Consider the following 21,686-nt stretch of genomic DNA (forward strand, 5'->3'; position numbering starts at 1 on the left):
AGAGAGAGAGAGAGAGGTCTTCCATCCGACGGTTCACTCCCCAATTGGCCGCAATGGCCGGAACTGCGCCAATCCAAAGCTAGGAGCCAGGAGTTTCTTCAGGGTCTCCCATGTGGGTGCAGGGGCCCAGGGACTTGGGCCATCTTCTACTGCTTTCCCAGGCCACAGCAGAGAGCTGGATTGGAAGTGGAGTATCTGGGATTCGAAACAGCACCCATATGGGACGCCGGTGCTTCAGTCCAGGGTGTTAACCCGCTGCACCACAGTGCCAGACCCATGAAAAATACTTTTCAAAAGGCCAGCATCACTTATACCAAAGCCAAGGATACAATATAAAAACAAAACTACAGACCAATATCCTTGATGAACATAAATGCAGAAATTTTCAACAAAACACTTATAGATCAAATCCAATGCTAAATCAAAATGATCATACATCACAATCAGTTTGATTTCATCCAGAGATGCAAAGAAGACTCAACATTTGCAAATCAATAAACCTCATAAATCTCATTAACAGAATAAGGAACAAAGAACATATGATCTTCTCAATAGACACAGAAAACATTAGATAAAATCTAATATTGCTTTTTGATAAAAACTCTTCACAAATTAGGTATAAAAGGAACATATCTCAAAATTATAAAGGCCAATGTTGTACTGAAAGTGTAAAGCAGAAATCCTTTCCCCTCAGATACGGAACAAGACAATGATGTCCACTTTTTACCATTTTTATTCAATATATTTCCGCAAGTATTGGCAAGAGAAATTTGGGAGGTGAAAGAGCTCAGGGAACCAAAATCAGAAAGGAGGAGGCCAAAATATCCATACTGTCAGATTACATGATGTTGTAGCTGAAAATAAACCTACGCACTACACCAAAAAGCTATTAGAGCTGATAAACCCAGTCAATAAAGTCCCAGTTACAATGTTAGCAAATAAAAACAGGAGCATTTTTATGTACCAACAGTGATCTCATCAAAAGAGAAATCAAGAAAGAAATCCCTTGTACAATAATCACAAATAAAAGCAAATATTTATAATACATTTAACCAAGTAAAAATCTTTATAATAAAAATTATAAAACATTTATGAAAGAAATCATGCATGTTAAAATTTTATAGTAATATCGTAAAACCTGTCACATACATCAATAGAATAGAATAAAGAGTCCAGAAATTAATTCATGTTCATTCAAATTTTTAAAAGATTTATTTATTTATTTGAAAGGCTGAATCACAGAGAGGCAGAGAGAGAAGTCTTCCATCTGCTGTTCACTCCCCAAAATGGCTGCAATGGCTAGAGCTGGACTGATCCGAAGCCAGAAGCTAGGAGCTTCTTCTGGGTCTCCCATGCAGGCGCAGGCCCCGGCCTCAAAGTCTTGGGCCATCTTCTACTGTTCCCAGGCCATAGCAGAGAGCTGGATCAGAAGTGGAGCAGCTGGGACTTGAATCTGCACCCATATGGGATGCCAGCACTTCAGGCGGCGGCTTTACCAGTTATGCCAATAATGCTGGCCCCTGGGCAATTGATTTTTCACAAAGTTGCCAGAACATACATTGAAGAAATGGTTCTTGTAAAAGCAAATGAATATATGAAGAAGAATGAAGTTAGTTACTAATCTCTCATTACATACAAAATCAACTCATGGTGGATCAAATTAAAACCTGAAACTGATGAAAGAAAATAGAAGGAGAAACAGACTTCTTGTATAAGATCCGAAAAGCACAGGAAACCAAAGAAACTAGGCAAATGGATTTATATCAAATTCAGGAGCTTCTGCACAGCAAAAGAAATAGAGCAAAATCAATAGAGTGAAGAAAAATCTGACAGGATGGGAGAAAATATTTGGGGGTTCCCTTATACAATAAAGGATTACTATGAGATTATATCCATAACTAAAAATCAGCGGGAAGGAGGGGCGCCGGGCCGGGCAGAGCACAGGTGGCCAGGGGCTCCGAAAGCAGCGGCCCCGGCCCGCGTGGACCCACCATGCCCGAGCTCGGCGGAGGTGCGGCCAGCGGAGTGGACGACCTCAGAGCGAACGACGAGCTGATCCCCTTCCAGGACGAGGGAGCGAGGAGCAGGAGCCGAGCAGCGACAGCGCCTCGACGCAGCGGGACCTAGATGAAGTCAAGTCGTCCCTGGTCAATGAGTCGGAGAACCAGAGCAGCAGCTCGGACTCAGAGGCGGAGAGGTGCCCACAGCCCTCCAGGGACGTTTTCCAGAAGCTGCGGGACTATTTCGCTGAAGTGAGGAGGCCCCAGGATGGCGCGTTCTTCTAGGGCCCCTTACCCTGGGTACCCCTTCCTGATGACCCCGGACCTGAGCAGCCCCCACCTCTCCAACGGACCCCTGTCTCCGGGAGGAGCGTGCACGTACCTGCAGATGAAATGGCCCCTCCTCGACGTCCCCTCCAGTGCCACAGTCAAAGATGCGAGGTCACCGTCTCCAGCACACTTGTCCAATAAAGTTCCTGTTGAGCAGCACCCACATCACATGCACCCGTTGACACCGTTCATCACCTACAGCAATGACCACTTCTCCCCCGGCTGCCCTCCAACGCACCTCTCCCCAGAGATCGATCCAAAGACAGGAATTCCCAGCCCCCTCACCTGGAGCTGTCATCGTATTACCCACCGTCTCTGGGAGCTGTCAAATCCCCCACCCCCTCGGCTGGCTCCTCCCACAGCAAGGACAGCCCGTGTACTCCCTTCCGCCTGGTGGCTTCTGGCACCCATACCCTACCCTCGCCATGAACTCCTCAAAGTCCAGCCTGGTTTCCAGCCTGGTGGCCCCCGCCCATCCTGGCCTGCCCATCTCAGGGATCCCGCACCCCACCACTGTCAAGCAGGAGCCAGCACCTCCCAGCCTGAGCCCCGCAGTGAGCGCGAAGTCACCCGTGACCGTGAAGAAGGAGGAGAAGAAACCCCACATAAACAAGCCCCTGAACGCCTTCATGTTGTATATGAAGGAGATGAGGGCCAAGGTGGTGGCCGAGTGCACCCTGAAGGAGAGTGCGCCATCAACCAGATGCTGGGGAGGAAGTGGCACAACCTGTCCCGGGAAGAACAGGCCAGGTACTAGGAGCTGGCCGGGAAGGAGCGGCAGCTTCACTCCCAGCTCTACCCGACCTGGTCGGCCCGGGACAACTACGGTAACAAAAGAGGAAGCCAGAGAAGCCGCTGTTGCAGATGCAGACACAGTCACAGTCACAGCGGCACGTCCAAGAGGCAGAGGGTGCCCTGGCCTCCAAGAGCAAGAAGCCACGTGTCCAGTACCTGCCCCCCGAGAGGCCCTGTGACAGCCCTGCCTCCTCCCACGGCAACATGTTGGACCCCCTCCGCGGCCTTGGCCTCACTAGCAGCCCCTGCTGCCACCCACTCCAAGCAAGCCCAGCCCCTCTCCCTCACCACCGAGCCAGAGACCCGGGCCCAGCTGGCTCTGCTCTCGGCTGCCATCCGGGCAGCCAAGGCTGCAGCCACATCCTCCAGCCAGAGGGGCAGCCAGCCTCCCCTCCTGTCCCGGCCCTCCCGCTGGGGTCCGTGCCCACCGCTCTGCTGACCTCTCCCCCCTCTTTCCCGGCCACGCTGCATGCCCACCAGACCCTCCCCATGCTCTAGGCCCAGCCTGTTTCCTTGGTCACCAAGTCTGCCCACTAAGCTGCCCCCCGAACTATGCAGGCTGTCACATGACTCACCTAGTAGTAATGATTCAGAAGAAAACAAAAAAAAAAAAGGGAAAACTTTATTGGTCACTATTTGACCATTCTGGACTGTTGTGTAAAGTGACTGATAACAAGAGCACTTTGCATTTTGTAGATGTAACCAGTAGCTGATCTTAAGGTTTTTCTAAAAAACAAAACAAAACAACAACAAAATCTTTATGAGAACGGAAAAGTAGTGTGTTATTCTTCCCGTGTGTGCTGTGGTGGATGGACCTGGGCAGAAGACACCTTCTCTCTACCTCTTTCTCTTCCCTGCTGCCCTCTCTCTTCTCATCCACCCCACCTGTTCGGTTCCCCCTACTCCATCTGCATGTTTGCCATTGCTGTGATTTCTAGCCTGGTACCTCTTCTTCTGGATCCATTCCTGGACGTCTCCTGTTTCCTGGCCCAAGCTCTTACCATGGGCGCAGTATCAGGGGCCTTCCCCTGTGTCCTCCTGTCCCCTGCCCAGTGTGAGGCCGTCACCTTGTGAGAAGACTTCTCAGCCTGATTGGTTTCCACCAGCATCCCTGCTCCCTCGGTGGGCCCCACCCCACCAGCCCCCAGCTGTTGGTGGGGAAGGAGGTCCTCTGAACCGGTCCCCCCACCACAATTAAAGGGACTCAAGGTGCCTGCCACTTCCTCAGTGAAGAGGTCTGTGTCCTCCCCCTTGCCCCTTACCTGTCAGGTTCTGCCCCTCATGGTCCCAGCGTGGCAGACAGGCCCTGGCTGCAGGGCCTGGTTCCTGCCACCTGGGTCAGTGCTAGCACAATCTGCCAAAGCTCTAAGGACCCTCCTCCCTGTCCCCCTCACCTCTCATGCTTCTTCCATGTGTATTTTGTTTTGTTTTTATGGTTTTTGGAGCAATTTAAACTCCCAGTTGGTTATTTTTACAAAATAAAATTGCAGTTGCAAGACCTTTTTAAAAAAAGAAAACAGTTTGAGACATCTTAGAAATCTAGAAATAGAATTTTTGTATGATACAACAATCCCACTACTGGGTAAAAACTCAATATTTGAACTCATTGTATCAAAGGGATACTTGCTCCACCATGTTTATAGCAGAACTGATCACAATAGTCAAAATATGTACCTCATAAAATTTATGGATAAATAAAATGTGGTATATATACATGATAAAATATTGCTCAACTATAAAAAGAATGAAATACTGTCATTTGTAGCAAAATGGAGTGCATCATGTTGAGTGAAATAAGCTGAAATTAAAATAACTCAGTCTGAACACAGAATGTTAATTACTAGAGTATGAACTTGGTTAAAGGGATAATGTGAATTTTTTAAAAATATTTATTTTATTTGTTTGAAAGAGTTACAGAGAGAGGTAGAGACAGAGAGAGAGAGGTCTTCCATCTGCTGGTTTACTCCCCAGATATCCGCAACAGCCAGAGCTGCGCTGATCAGAAGTCAGGAGCCAGGAGCTTCCTCCAGGTCTCCCACATGGGTGTAGGGGCTCAAGGACTTGGGCCATCTTCTGCCACTTTCCCAGGTCATAGCAGAATGCTGGATGGGAAGTGGAGCAGCTGGGACTCGAACCAGTGCTCATAGGAGATGCTGGTGCTTCAGGCCAGGGCTTTAACCCACTGCGCCACAGCGCCAGCCCCGATAATGTGAATTTGGATTATAAACTTCAGGAATAGTTGTTTGATTCATTAATTGTGACAAATGTAATAATATGAGAAATTAATAGGAGAGATAGGCTCAGTGGTACATGGAAACTTGTAATAGTGTCTCACAGTATTTGTTTGCAAGTTTAAAATAAATAATAAAAATTTGAAAATAATATAAAACTAAAAAGGGAAAAGAAATTAAATTTTTGTCAGGAAGCATAAATCAAGGAATTAGCACACCACTCACCTGAATAATGATTGAGAGAATGTGCCAGAATCCAGAACTACTCTACTGAAACTTTGGAACCAAAGGTAAATTCTCACAGAGTTTGAGAATACACAAAAAATACATTTTGAAAGGGGTGAATTATAAGACAGACCCCAGATTTTTCTGAAAATATATATGCAGGATTGTTTCCAGTACAAGTTATAGAATTTTGAGGGAGACAACGATGCCACCAAAAATAAACTATAAACGAGATGGTCAGAGGTTCACCAGTATTGGCTTAGGCTAGGATATTAAAGAATACACAGGTGATTTTATATCATGAAATACATAACCAATAAGTGAAAGGATACACATTTTATGAAATAGAATATATTTCATTGTTGTGAGACAAGATGCCTAATCTGGTAGGAATAATAACATACTGACAAGCAGATATAAAAGCACCTTCTGAAAAAATGATTATTAAAATTTTTTTAAAATGGAAAATAAAAATAGACTTTTCAAAGGAAAAGAAAATTAAAAATTAGATTTTTATAGGAATAATCATAAGTGAAAGATGATGGTATCTTGAACTACTCCATTGAGCCTTTCAAAAATCACAGGAAATTTTAGAGTCCAATAGAAATCCAGAAAAGAAATATGACCTAGAAAGAATAAGCTAGCAGCCATAAGATGACTCAGAAAAATAGCACATGAAAATGGTCAGGACAACTTACACAGTTTTGAGATAACTGAGAACCTCAAAATGACTAAGCCAACCATAAGGTCCACAGGATTTCAATGCTAGGACTAATTTACACTAGAGTATTAGATGTATGTACAGGTGATAGTTATAATTCTGAAGGGAAAAAAAAAACCCAAAAGTAAAGAGATGCACGTGATGAAATAAAATGTATTGCAATTAGTACAAGAAGAAATGGGTAATTTGCCAGGATTAATACTATAGTGATAAGAAGAGATAATGAAAACTACTGAAACATTAAGATCATATTGAGAAATTTTCCAGAAAATAGTTTAAAAAATCATATCAATTACCAAAATACTGTAAGAAATAGTGTCAGTAGATAGAAGGACTACACTGAGAATTTTCATATTAAAAAACAAATTTGGGGCCAGCACTGTGGCATAGCTGGTAAGCTGGTAAGCTGTAATAGTGAAAATGTCTTAGTTATATTATCAAGAAAAAAACATTATAATACTTTTAATAAAATAGATCCCAATATAATGATTACCTGAGTAAAGGAAGGAGACCATTTTAACAACAAATCTGGTAATTAAGTTAAATATAGTGTTTTTTAGGTAACTGTACCATCAGAATGCATAGAAAATGCCTAAAAAATTAGTAAGGCATAAGAGTAGAGAAATACTTAGTGTTTTTTCTGAAATAAATTAATATTTTTTTATTTTTTAATTTTTTTTTTTATTTTTGACAGGCAGAGTGGACAGTGAGAGAGAGAGAGACAGAGAGAAAGGTCTTCCTTTTGCCGTTGGTTCACCCTCCAACGGCCGCCGCGGTAGCGCGCTGCGGCCGGTGCACCGCGCTGTTCCGATGGCAGGAGCCAGGTGCTTATCCTGGTCTCCCATGGGGTGCAGAGCCCAAACACTTGGGCCATCCTCCACTGCACTCCCTGGCCACAGCAGAGAGCTGGCCCGGAAGAGGGGCAACCGGGACAGGATCGGTGCCCCGACCGGGACTAGAACCCGGTGTGCCGGCGCCGCAAGGCGGAGGATTAGCCTGTTGAGCCACGGCGCCGGCCAATTTTTTTTTATTTTTGACAGGCAGAGTGGACAGTGAGAGAGAGAGAGACAGAGAGAAAGGTCTTCCTTTGCCATTGGTTCACCCTCCAATGGCTGCTGCGGCCGGCACACCGCGCTGAGCCAGGTGCTTATCCTGGTCTCCCATGGGGTGCAGGGCCCAAGCACTTGGGCCATCCTCCACTGCACTCCCGGGCCATAGCAGAAAGCAGGCCTGGAAGAGGGGCAACCGGAACAGAATCCAGTGCCCCGACCGGGACTAGAACCCAGTGTGCCGGCACCGCTAGGTGGAGGATTAGCCTGTTGAGCCATGGCGCCGGCCATAAATTAATATTTTTAAAAAGATTTATTTATCTATTTGAAAGTCAAAGTTACACAGAGAGAGGAGAGGCAGAGAGAGAGAGAGAGAGAGAGAGAGAGAGAGAGAGAGAGAGAAAGGTCTTCCATTGATGGTTCACTCCCCAGATGGCCACAATGGCCAGAGCTGGGAGGATCCGAAGGCAGGAGCCAAAAGTTTCTTCCAGGTCTCCCACACGGGTGCAGGAGCCCAAGGATTTGGGCCATCTTCTACTGCTTTCCCAGGCCATAGCAGAGAGCTGGATCTGAAGTGGAGCAGCCAGATCTCAAACCAGCACCCATATGGGATGCTGGCGCTTCAGGCCAGGACGTTAACCCACTGTGCCACAGCACCAGCCTCTTAATATTCATTTTGACAGCTCGTTCCTCAAGTACTTTGAAATTTACTAGTCAGTTGTTCAGCATAGCTCTTATTTAAAATAAGAGTTTATATAAACTTAAAATAAAAAAAAAAAAAGAAAACCTACTCTAAATCATCACTTCCAGGGCTGGCGTTCCAGTATACAGGGTTAAGCTTCTGCCTGAAGTGCTGGCATCTATATGAGCACTGTTCAAGTTCTGGATGCTTTGCTTCTGATCCAGCTCCCTGTTAACGCACCTAGGAAAGCAGTGGAAGGTGGTCTACGTACTTTGGTACCTGCCGAGCACATGGGAGATGTGGGAGGACTTCCTGGCTGCTGGCTTCAGCCTGAATCAGACACACGTGTTTCAACCATTTGGCAAGTGCACCAGCAGATGGAAGATTCACTCTGTGTCTTTCCCTCTCTATATATAAATCTGCCTTTCAGGCAAACACATAAATATTTAAAAAATCATCACTCACTATTTATTTTACTGCTATCCATCTTGAGATTATGCCTATTGTATTAGCATGGTGTAAATAGTAAATAATGGTGCACAACTGAGTATCTCTTCCCAGTGCCATGTTCATTTATAAAAAATCGGTAGCCTGGAATAGGACAGAGGAAAACTGTTTACATCACATATTGAAACAAATGCTAAAAATTATGACTATTGTTTTGTTGATTGTTTAAACTTAAGCAGGGAACTGGTGAAGAAGTAGAGCACCTAGAATTCAGACTAGCACTCAATATAGAATATGGGCATCACATGTGGCTAAACCTGCTGCATCATCATGCTCTTTTTCTTTGAAAAAATGGTGAACTAGGGGCTGGTGCTGTGGTGCAGTGGATTAAAGCCCCGGCCTGCAGGGCCAGCATTCCATATGAGCACTGGTTCGAGTCTCAGATGCTCCACCTCCTATCCAGCTCTTTGCTATGGCCTGGGAAAGCAGTAGAAGATGGCCCAAGTCCCTGCACCCACGTGGGACACCTAGAAGAAGCTCCTGGCTTTGGATCAGCTCAGCTCTGGCTTTTGTGGCCATTTGGGGAGTGAACCAGCAGATGGAAGACCTCTCTGCCTGGCTCTATTTCTTTATGTAACTCTGTCTTTCAAATAAATAAAATAAATATTTAAAAAGAAAAAGAAAAAAATGGTAGAATAGGTGTAGTGGAGCAGGTTAAGCCACCACTCGGGATGTTCACATTCTGTATCGCAGTGCTGGTTCAATTCTTGTCTACACTCCTTCCAATGCAGGTTTTAGCTAATGCACAGCAGGGAAGGCAGGAGATGGTGGCTCAAGTACTTGAATCCATGCCACCCATGTGGCAGACCTTCAGGGGACTTCAGGAGCCTAGCATTGTCCTGGTCTCCTTTTGGCTGTAGGAGGCACTTGAGGAGAGAAGCAGCAAATAGAGGATCTGTCTCTCAGGTCTATCAATGTCCTTCTGCTTTTCCTATAGATGAACATAATAAATAAACATTTTTAAAAGTGGAGAAACATTTAATCCATTAAATAATCTCCCAGTGCCTATCAAATGCTGGTGTATTAAGTTGACAGCTTTTTAGCAACCATTTGCTTTTTCTGTTCTTTTCTCCAGTAGTTTTTCCTCACAAAATAGTGTTTTCTTCTCCTTTGTTAATTTTTCAGCATTAAATATGGCATATATGTCCTAGACCAATTGCTTCCAGGTGTGAGAGAGAGACATGTGTCTGTCCTCTGAACAGGTGCATAGCTTAGCAACAGGATTTGCAACTATGGCTGTATCATTTTCAGTCCCCCCTGGGCAAAGTTGACTGTGGGGTTTTTCAAATGAAAAATCTCTTCCTCCACACAGTAAATGTTGAAAGTTCCTTTAAAATGCCTAAGGAAACCTGATATCTTCACAATTTCAGAACTGTAATGAGTATAGGAACATCCCAACCTACCACCTTGGGAACCCTCTCCATATGGGTTTAAGGGATTCGGTTCTGCCACCCAGTAGGGTTCACCTTTGTTGAAAACGGGTTTCCAGCTGATTGTGAGATCAACAGCCCTGGTGTTCTCTCAATTCCTAGATCACACACTCCTGCTTGATAACTCACTGATTTCTATATTGAAGCTTCAGTTGCCTCCTGCTTTCACAGAAAACTGGGACTTCTATACACTTCTTATCTCATGGTTGTTTCACAGTAATTTTGAAAAAGAAGGAAGAATACTAATTTCAAATGACCCCATTCAAATCTGAGTCCTTCAATATGAATCCATAGGTTCCCATATGGCCTTGCCATCCAGAATTTCCCGGTTCTCTTGGTGAGTCTAGAAACAGCCTTTTCTGTGTTTTTATGTTAAGCCTTCTTTGCATCCTGACTTACACGGGGGCTTGTTCTTGGACCCCTTTTGGTTATAATTTATTTATTTATCAATTCCTGAAGGAAGATATGTATGAAAGTGGAGAACAGGACAAGTTAGGATTTGGAGAATGCACCTAACCTAGAAAAAATCCTTCGCAGAACCTTAAGTGGACTGCATTCTTGGTAAGTCTAAGAAAATGTCCATCAACTAGAAAAAACAAGGATGAGGGATGAATACAGAGGAACCTTCATTAGGGGCAGTAGAATGCCTATGTCTAATGCTTGAAATCAGCTGTACTTACGGCTGGGACCTGGGGAAACAGTGAAAGGAGCTCTACACAATGAACACCTGCTGAGCTCTCCTGACCCAGCCTCCTACCCAGTAGGTGCTGACTGACCTGGGAGGCTCTGATTGAGAACTTCTTCTACCATTCATGGCTCTGCTCCTCACTCCATCTTGAAGACCACCTCAAGTTTGGTAACACACAATCCTGGTAACGTAGGACTTTGTCAACTCAGTAAGTCAGGTTCTTGAAAGACAACAGCTTGACTTCGGGATCTGTGTGAGAAAAAGGTCAATGTGAATCCTTTGCTGTAGAGTGTGAATACTCACATTCTGTAAGCACTAACTCCTAGGCCTAAACAGCAATGCGCTTTATAAGTTACTTATTTGCTAAATGGGAAAAATGTGGCCCAACTGGGGTTGACTGAGGAGTGTCACTCACCCAAGGACAGCAGGCTGCTGAAGCTCTCCATCATCACATCCGTGTACAGAGTCCTCGGAGCACTGTCCAGGTCCTGCCAGTCCTCAAAGTCCACAGTTAGGTCAGCAACACCTGTGACAGCACATGTCTCTTCAACATATCCATTCTGGATGCCAGGGAGTGCATGCTTCCCAGTGTATTTTATATGCCTCTTACTAAGATGCACCTTAATTTGTACAGTGTTTAGAAACAAAAAGGGAAAAAAACAGAAAGCAGAATCACAATGAAGCTACTTTGACTCTATTAATTCTATAATTCTAATATCACTATAGTAGAAATTCCCTATATATCCAGAACTTTCTTCCCAATGTCTCTGAAAGGAGCACACAATGCAGTCTCTAGACATAAGTACACACACCTGAAATAACATGTTAGATGAACTAAGAGATATATGTTCAATGTAGATATGGGTAATAAATTTTGTTTTAAAAATGGATTTTTTATATCATCAGGTTACAATTTAATAAAACACCAATGGTGGCTAGATCTGCAATGATGTGTTCATGACTATCATGCAACATAAATCAGAAGGGGCAAGCACAAATAACAGAGGCCAGTAGAATGATACTGCATATAGCATCACAGCTGGGTATTCCTGGGCTGTGAGGTCAGATAAAGGCAATAACAGTATCCAAGGAACTAATAATTGAGTGACTCTTCACTTACATACTTGACCTAATTTCAACAATATAAATGTTATGTGTTCCTTTTGTAAAATTGTTTATAAACCAAAATATGTTCATAAGACTGCCTATATTTTTTTCAATAAAATAATTACAACTGTTCCAACCACCTAAATTACAGAGTGGAGATAACTGGGTGAGGGACCAGTAAAAGTAGTAAGGTACTTGACTACTTGACCAAATTGACATTTTAAAATCATACCCTGGAAGGAAAATGGTAAAGAGCTAAATGGACAATGAAAAGGGAAGAATTCAAAGACATGACCACTACCCAACCTGGCAGTCACCAATAAGGAGAGAAGGTAACTCACTATAAAAAGCAAAAAATGAGAGAACAGGAAGGGAATTCAGTACTAATTTGTTCTGCAGAACAAACAGAGTTTAATTCCATGCCATGTGCATGAAGGACCAGGCAGACCTTGTACTGTAAATTGAAATTAGGAAAAACAAAGGATATGATACAAAGAAATGAGATTGAATTTGGACACATCGTTTTTGAAGTTTCTTTGGTCAAATTTGTGAAGAAATTCAAAAGAAAACTGACAAATAACCTGCAGATCAAGGGGTGGGGGAGGAAGACAGAGAGATCTAAGCTGCCAATGATACTTGACATCATCAGAGTGAATGAAATGACTGAAGAGGAAGCTAACATACTTGTTAAATACTATGATTAGTGGTGAGTTAAGCCTGTGAACGGAGTGGATTAAAATAATGATTTTGCAAAACCTGATGAAGAAAGGGGAGATAAGAAGGGGGTTGGGGAATTATCAAGGGAGTGAGGGAAATATAATTGTCTTCTTGGAACTGTACCTATGAAATGCATACTCTGGGGCTGGTACTGTGGTGCAGTGGGTTAAAGCTCCAGCCTATGGCCGGTGCCGTGGCTCAATAGGCTAATCCTCCACCTGCAGCGCCAGCACCCCAGGTTCTAGTCCCGGTCAGGGCACCAGATTCTGTCCTGGTTGCTCCTCTTCCAGTCAAGCTTTCTGCTGTGGCCCGGAAAGGCAGTGGAGGATGGCCCAAGTCCTTGGGCCCTGCACCCGCATGGGAGACCAGGAGAGGCACCTGGCTCCTGGCTTCAGATCAGCGCAATGCGCTGGCAGCAGCGGCCATTGGAGGGTAAACCAACGGAAAAGGAAGACTTTTGTCTCTCTCTCTCACTATCCACTCTGCCTGTCAAAAAAAAAAAAAAGCCCCAACCTGTAGTGCCAGCATCCCATATAGGTGCCAGTTCAAGTCCTGGCTCCTCCACTTCCAATCTGGCTCTCTGCTATGGCCTGGGAAAGCAGTAGAAGATGGCCCAAGTTCTTGGACTCCGGCACCCCTGTGGAAGACCTGGCTTCTGGCTTTGGATCAGCTCAGCTCTGGATGTTGTGGTCATCTGAGGAGTGAACCAGCAGATGGAAAACTTCTCTCTCTCTGGTTCTACCTCTCTCTGTGTGTCTTTCAAATAAATAAAATAAATCCTTTAAAAAAATATATACTGTGTTCTCTTTCTATTCATAAAACACTTAAAATAAAGAAATACAAGTTTAATTCAAAAAGTTTGTGGAAAATGGAATTAAAATATAAAATTATTTCATTGAAAAATATTAAATCTATTGAGGCTGGCACCACGGCTCAGTAGGCTAATCCTCCACCTAGCAGTGCTGGCACACTGGGTTCTAGTCCCTGTCGGGGTGCCAGATTCTGTCCCGGTTGCCCCTCTTCCAGGCCAGCTCTCTGCTATAGCCCGGGAGTGCAGTGGAGGATGGCCCAAGTGCTTGGGCCCTGTACCCGCATGGGAGACCAGGAGAAGCACCTGGCTCCTGGCTTTGGATCAGCGGGGTGCGCTGGCCGCAGCACACTGGCCACGGCGGCCATTGGAGGGTGAACCAACGGCAAAGGAAGACCTTTCTCTCTGTCTCTCTCACTGTCTACTCTGCCTGTAAAAAAAAAAAAAATTAAATCCATTGATAGTTTTTTTTTTTTTTTGACAGAGTGGATAGTGAGAGAGAGACAGAGAGAAAGGTCTTCCTTTTTGCCATTGGTTCACCCTCCAATGGCCGCTGCGGCCGGTGCATAGCGCTGATCCGAAGCCAGGAGCCAGGTGCTTCTCCTGGTCTCCTATGCGGGTGCAGGGCCCAAGCACTTGGGCCATCCTCCACTGCCTTCCCGGGTCATAGCAGAGAGCTGGCCTGGAAGAGGGGCAACCAGGATAGAATCCGGCGCCCCGACTGGGACTAGAACCCGGTGTGCCAGCGCCGCAAGGTGGAGGATTAGCCTGTTGAGCCACGGCGCTGGCCCAATAGGTTTTTTTATAACATACATTTTTCTACAAAATCTTTGAAGACATCCTCATGTGCGTGGGTTTCAAAACATTTTGCCCCTAAATAAATTTCATCTTTACTCCCATTTTTTCATAGACTCCTTAAAGTAATGCTATGAGTACAGATATTTATATATAGTTTTAATGATTGAGATCACAGTGTGTGTGTGTATGTCTGCATATATATAAACAGCATATTTTTTCACTAACTTTTACATGTAATTTTCATGTCATTAAATATTATTCTACACAGTTTGTTCTATAAAATACTTGTGTGTGCAGCACAGTCTAAGCAATGCTATAGTACAGCACTTTAGATTAGTTCTGTTTTCTTGTTTCTATTAAAACAATTCTGTGATGAAGTAAAAAAAAATTTAAAAAGCAGAAAATGAGAGAGTACAGAATCTGAGAAAAAAAACAATGATCACTGATAAAGGAAGAAAAGGACATAGTAGTAGAATGAGCATTACATCTCAACATAATAAGCAGAACACATCTTAGCCCCCAAAACAGCATCATGGGGGGCAATAATGGCAAATAAGGATGCTGCATGAGCATGATCATTCTGTTAGTGCTGGTAGTCATTTCAAAGAGAAACATAATATAAATGATCATGATCATTATGTAATTCATACCTACAAACCCAAGAACCTCCTGATATTTTCTTCTAGGGTGAGTCAAAAAATCAAAAGGATCTAAATGTAACATTTAAAAGTCACCATAAGGAGAGGAGAACTTAAAACAGGCATTAGGATGCCCATGGCCCAGCTCTGAGGACTAACTTCCTGCTAGTGCGGGTCTTGAGAAGGCAGTAGCAAGCTCAAGCACTTGTGTTCCTGCCACCACACGGTAGACCTACAACCTGATCATTTCTTGGCTCATTTCAGTGGATGCTTTTACAGTAACAACTGGGGATGTGAATGTGAACATGCTTCTGAATTCCTTCATTCCTCTGAGGAACCACTGCACCTGAGTGTCACTTCAGGAATGGGAGAGTGTGACTTTTCTGATTCCCACACTTCACACAGCCAAAACAACAAATGGGGATGTGAATGTGAACATGCTTCTGAATTCCTTCATTCCTCTGAGGAACCACTGCACCTGAGTGTCACTTCAGGAATGGGAGAGTGTGACTTTTCTGATTCCCACACTTCACACAGCCAAAACAACAAATAAAAACATCACATGATAATAATTATAAAAAGGCATACCATTTCCAAAAAAACAATAAACCAACAAATAAAGCAGTAATCTGGGAAAATATGAATGGAGGTTGGAAATAGTAACATGGGAGTACAGATATATTTTATTTTTATTTTCAAGCGTTTTAAAAAGTCATTGACCACTTGAAGACAGAAACAAATATATTTAAGGGCTTGTAATACATCGGAGTAAAATCTATGACAATCATGATATAAAAGCTGGGCACAGATAACTGGAAGTAGAGTAATATACAATTATCATATGATACATAAAGAGGTATAATGTGAGTTTCAAGTAAGAGATGACTACTTGGGGCTGACATTGTGGCACAGGGGCTTGCTTAAGCCATGGCCTATGATAGTGGCATCCTGTATGGGCACTTGTTCAAGTCCTGGTTGCTCTACTTTTGATCTAGCTGCTTTATAATGCACCTGGGAAGGCAATGGAGAATGGGCCAAGTGCTTGAGCCCCTGCCACCCATGTGAGAGATGTGGATGGAGTTGCTAGCTCCTGGTTTTGGCCTGGCCCATATCCCTTGCATTAAGGTCACTTAGGGAGTGAACCAGTAGATGGAAGATCTCTCTGTCTCCCTCCCTCTCTCTTTAACTCTTCAAACACATAAGTTTCTTAAAAGCTTTATTTATTTGAAAGGGAAAGATCAAAGAAGGAGAGAACGAAAGACAGGAGAGATCAATCTTCAATCCACTGGTTCTCTCCCGGAATGGCAACAATGGCCAGGGCTGGGCCAGGACAAAGCCAGGAGTCAGGAGCTTCTTCCTGGATTCCCATTTTGGTGCAATGGCCTAAGCAACTGAACCATCTGCTGCTGCTTTCCCAAGTGCATTAGTGGGGAGCTGGATAAGAAGTGGAGCAGCCAAGACTCGAACCAGTACCCAAGTGAGATGTCCACATTGCAGGCAGAGACTTAGCCTTCTACAGGACAGTGCTGGCCCCCACAAATATTTTTTAAAAGATGACTTCTGGGGCTGGCTCTGTGGTGTAGTAGGCTAAGGCTCTACCTGCAGTGTCAGCATCCCATATAGGTGCCAGTTCATGTCCTAGATGCTCCTCTTCTGACCCAGCTCTCTGCTCTGGCCTTAGAAAGCAGTAGAAGGAGGCCCAAGTCCTTGGGCCCCCATACCCACATGGGAGACCTGGAAGAAGCTCCTGGTTCCTGGCTCCGAATCAGCCCAGTACCAGCCATTGCAGCCACCTGGGGAGTGAACCAGCAAATGGAAGAATTTCCTATTTCTCCCCTGTCTGCAACTCTCTCTTAAATAAATAAATAAAATCTTTTTTTAAAAAAAAGATGACTTCATAAGCCACAATCATTTAAAATGCTACAATAAACAGGCCAACAAAGGATCACTCAGGCCATTTATAAAAAGGAAATCAGCAAAATCTGACATGTAGACCTATTTCTCTATTTCTTTGTATGGATTATTATGCAAGAAATGCAACTTCTCTACAAAAGAAAGATGTGAGACCACCTAAAGTAATACTGCAGGGTACAGGTAATGAATGTATGAATAAAGACAAGTGAGATTATGTGTAGAATACAAGAGACAGATTTAAACTATCAACAACTGAAAAGTATCTGGTGATGACAGGATGTTTGACAAGATGGACCTTTGAAAGAAAAAAAAAACGAAATTCAAACAAAATTTACTACACAGCTATTTGGAAAACTGAAGAGCTATCAAAATAAAAGGCGGGATCCTGTGTTGTGGCATACTGGGTAAAGCTACCACCTGTAGTGCTGGCATCCCATGTGGGTGCTGGGTTCGAGTCCTGGCTGCTCCACTTCTGATGCAGTTCTCTGCTATGGCCTGGGAAAGCAGTAGAAGATGTCCCAAGTCCTTGAGCCCCTGCATCTGTGTGGGAGACCAGGAAGAAGGTCCTGGCTTCAGATTGGCCCAACTGTGGTGGTGGTGGCTTTTTGGAGAGTGAACCAGTAGATAGAAGACCTCTCTCTCTCTCTCTCTCTCTCTCTCTCTCTCTCTCTCTCTGCCTCTTGCCCTCTGTAACTCTGCCTTTCAAGTAAATAAATAAAATAAAATAATAAAAAACAGAATCTGGATTGAAAAAACCTCTAAAGGAGAAAGTCAAACATTTGAGGAATTTTATTAGAGGAAACTCTCCTGTTTACGTACAGATCAAGGAGGTAAAAAGTGCAGATTTAATGACTAGGGATGCTATTTCAGAACATTTGGGGCAAAGGCAGACATTGTACTACAACAGCTTAAGCTTTTACTAGCAATGCTGGTATCCCATTTAAAAGTGCCAGTTTGGGTCCTGACTGGTTGGCTTCAAATCCAATTTCTTGCTAAAGGAGAGAGTGCCCACCTGCTGGGTCACTGGCCCACAGCCATTTGAAGACTGAACCAGTGAATGGAAGCTCTCTCTTCTCTCTGTTACTGTGTCTTTCAAATAAAAAAGCATATCTTTAAAGAGAGACAGAGGGAGAGACTTCCAGTCCAGTGTCAGGTTCCTGCATACCTGTAGATCCAGGAGTCAGGTCTTGCTCATATTTCCAGCCTTCTTGTGCAATAATCCTAACTTACCTCCCCAGTCCAGCTCTGTCCTCCGTATCTACCCTCCAATCCCCAGCAGCCAGAGGGCTTATTCCGAGACATGAATCTTATCACTTTCACCTCCCTTCCTCCTGTTTAAAGCCTTCCTCCTTTTACTGGCTCCATTTCTCACCACCTGCAACTGCAGGACAAAGTCTACTTTCCTTTGCAGTCTGTACAAGGCCTTACGTAGTAAATGTTCTTGGGAAGGTAGGAGATTGCCTAAGTACTTGGGCCCCTGCCACCTGTATGGGAGATCCAAATGAAGTTCTTGGCTCCTGTCATTAGCCTGGTCTGCCTATTTGAGGAGTGAACCTCTGGATGAAAGATATCTTCCCTGCCCCTACACTCTTTCTGTCTGTTACTCTGCATTTCAAATACATAAATAAATAAATCTTTAAAAACACAAGGAAAGAGGCCGGCGCCGTGCTTAACAGGCTAATCCTCCACCTTGTGGCGCCGGCACACCAGGTTCTAGTCCCGGTTGGGGCGCCGGATTCTATCCCGGTTGCCCCTCTTCCAGGCCAGCTCTCTGCTATGGCCCAGGAAGGCAGTGGAGGATGGCTCAAGTGCTTGGGCCCTGCACCCGCATGGGAGACCAGGAGAAGCACCTGGCTCCTGGATTCGGATCAGCGCGATGCGCTGGCAGCAGCGGCCATTGGAGGGTAAACCAATGGCAAAGGAAGACCTTTCTCTCTGTCTCTCTCTCTCACTATCCACTCTGCCTGTCAAAAAAAAAAAAAAAAAAAAAAACACGAGGAAAGAGTAAGATAAGTTCTGCAAGAAAGAAAGTCAAAAAACTTAACTGCCTAAATATGCACACATACCTCATCAGAATTATCAGCTGACTTCTACACTAAACACGTATAGTGGAAAACTTCTGAGGCAGCCCCTGGAAGCTGAAATAAATAACGTGGGGCTGACATTGTGGTGCAATGGTGCATGTGACCCTGGCATCCTATAGGAGCATACGTTTTGTTTTGTTTTTGTTTTTGTTTTTTGACAGGCAGAGTGGACAGTGAGAAAGAGAGACAGAGAGAAAGGTCTTCCTTTACCGTTGGTTCACCCTCCAATGGCTGTTGCGGCCGGCGCACTGTGGCTGGTGCGCCATGCTGATCCGAAGGCAGGAGCCAGGTGCTTCTCCTGGTCTCCCATGGGGTGCAGGACCCAAGCACTTGGGCCATCCTCCACTGCACTCCCTGGCCACAGCAGAGAGCTGGCCTGGAAGAGGGGCAACCAGGACAGAATCCAGTGTCCCGACCGGGACTAGAATCTAGTGTGCTGGTGCCGCAAGGCAGAGGATTAGCCTATTGAGCCGCAGTGCCAGCCATGACCATAGGTTTGAGTCTCAGTTACCATAATTTCAAACCAGTCGGTTGCTAATGCACTGGAGAAGGCAACGGAAGATGATCCAAGTTCTTGGGTCCCTGACACTCACATGAGAGACCCCAAGGGGTCTGACTCCCGGCCCGTCCTTTGTCACTGTGGCCATTGGAGAATGCACCAGCAGATGAAGATCTCTTTTTCTGTCTCTCCTTATTTCTCTGAAACTCTACTTTCAAATAAATAGTTCTTTAAAATTAAATAAAGTCATTTCATGATCGATTAAATGAATACAATTTGGAATCTGAAAATTCAGCCAAATTAACTCCCTTATAAAATAGAAATCATTCTGAGGAATAGAAAAGTATCCACTATTCCTGCAGCACATGATCTAAAACACCCAGGACAAAATTCAGAATCACTACACATGTGAAGAAAAGAAAATCTGAGTCCTACTCAGGGGAAGCAATCACGAAAAGGAAATCCAAGTGATCTCAGATGCTCCAAGTAGCAGACAGGATGGCCAAACTGCTTGTAAGTATCTTCTAATAGTTAAAGGATAATATAGAAATAGTATAAAGAACTGAAGATATGGGGCCGGCGCTGTGGCATCATGGGTAAAGCCGCCACCTGCAGTGCCGGCATACCATATGGGCATCAGTTCAAAACCTGGCTGCTCCTCTTCTGATCCAGCTTCCTGCCATGGCCTGGGAAAGCAGTAGAAGATGGCCCAAATCCTTGGGTCCCTGCACCTGCATGGCAAGACCCAGAGGAAGCTCCTGGCTCTTGGCTTCGGATTAGTACAGCTCTAGCCGTTGCAGCCAATTGGGGAGTGAACCAGAGGATGGAAGACACCTTTCTCTCTCTCTCTCTCTCTCTCTCTCTCTCCCTCTCTCTCTCTAACTCTGACTTTCAAATATAATAAATAAATCTTAAAAAAAAGAATTACAGATAGGGGCCAGTGCTATGGCATAGTGGTTAAAGCTGCCGCCTGCAATGCCGGCATACCATATGGACACTGGTTCAAGTTCCAGCTGCTTCACTTCTGATCCATCTCTCTGCTATGGCCTAGGAAAACAGCAGAAGATGGCCCAAGTCCTTGGGCCCCTGCACCCATGTGGGAGACCTGTTGGAAGTTCCTGGCACCTGGCTTCAGATTGGCTCAGCTCTGGCAGTTGCTTCCATTTGGGGAGCAAACCAGCAGATGGAAAACCTTTCTCTCTGCCTCTGCCTCTCTGTAACTGCATTTCAAATAAATAAATAAAGCTTTAAAAAAAGAATTGTAGATATGGCTTATGAAGAAAAAAAGAAACTGAATTATTTATTTATCTGAAAAACATAGCTACTACAATGAAAATCTACTGGTAGGCAAAACAGGTGGAAGATGGAAAAAACACAAGGAACTTGAAATATGTAATAAGTCTCATAAAAGCCATTTTAGATTGACCACCCCATTTGTGGCAGTTCTGGAACCAGCTTCTGCATATCTGAGGGTACACACTGGCATCAGCAGAGCACCTATCTACAAATATTCATTGTTGTTGTTGTTGAATTCTTTATTTAATGGAGAGTTAGCCTTATGATAATAAGATACACTAAAAGTATGTCATTATAAAAATTAAAAGAAAGAATAAGAAAGGAAGGAAGTGAGAGGGTGCGAGCATGGGCAGGATGGAAGGTGAGTATCACTATGCTCCTAAATCTGTATACATGAAATATGTCCATCTTACATAAATAAGAAAAATGTTTTAAAAAAAGTAATCAGTGCAAGCACAGCCTATGGTCCCCAAGCCCTGTTCCCAGATCTGAGGATCCAATGCCCAGGTGGCCTCCCACAGAGGCCCATGTCTGGGAATCACACTGCCCATATGAGAGCCATGGCTGTTTCTATGTGTCCCACTCTGCAGGCCTTCCTGCAGCCTTCTGGCATGCGGAGCAGCATCAGGGCAGCTGCAGGGCCTGGAATTTCTGAGGAGGCAGGAGTGAGCTGAGTGTCCCATGCTCAGAGAAACAGAAAAAGCTCTTCCCATGGGTCTGTGCTGGAGAAGATGGAGGGTGAGGCTACCCAAGGATCTGAATGCATCCATCATAAGGAAGAAGAAGGATTCGCATCCCTCCCACATATTTGGCCCTGCTATCTGGAGACCAGCTGTGATGCATCAGAATTGGTCTCCATCCATGTGCCAGCCATATGGAGTCCTGATATTTAATTCCTGGCTTGTCAGACTCACATTTGAAAGAAATGTACTAGCAAAGGAGAAATTCGAACATGGGCAGAGTGCTTGATGATGAGCGTCACTACTTTTACTTCCATTTTTAGTTCTGATAATTGTATTTATAGGGCACGTATCTACTCATCACAGATACTTGCTTAAAAATGGGGAATATCACAATGACTCTATTTAAGATCCTCAAACAAGAAACTAATATTCTTATGCAATTCATGTCTAACCCTTTAATAGCATGGTTGCTCTCATGTACTAA

General features: G+C 44.3%; 1 protein-coding gene and 2 pseudogenes across 1 annotated transcript in view; 2 read left to right on the forward strand and 1 right to left on the reverse strand.

The window, feature by feature from the left end:
* LOC133777375 (serine/arginine-rich splicing factor 3-like) overlaps positions 1-21,686 on the forward strand; it is a 391,636-nt pseudogene that overhangs the window by 35,794 nt on the left and 334,156 nt on the right.
* On the forward strand, positions 1,993-3,662 carry LOC133747016 (transcription factor 7-like 1; annotated as a pseudogene).
* LOC133747017 (uncharacterized) overlaps positions 10,864-21,686 on the reverse strand; it is a 37,272-nt gene continuing 26,449 nt past the window's right edge. The window contains exons 5-7 of the mRNA XM_062175165.1: positions 11,998-12,020; positions 11,074-11,184; positions 10,864-10,907 (exon numbers count right to left, since the gene is read on the reverse strand). Coding sequence (XP_062031149.1) covers positions 10,864-10,907; positions 11,074-11,184; positions 11,998-12,020 — 178 coding nt within the window. The remainder of the gene's footprint in view (positions 10,908-11,073; positions 11,185-11,997; positions 12,021-21,686) is intronic.

Source organism: Lepus europaeus, chromosome 18, assembly GCF_033115175.1.
Source record: "Lepus europaeus isolate LE1 chromosome 18, mLepTim1.pri, whole genome shotgun sequence".
Classification (NCBI taxonomy): domain Eukaryota; kingdom Metazoa; phylum Chordata; class Mammalia; order Lagomorpha; family Leporidae; genus Lepus; species Lepus europaeus.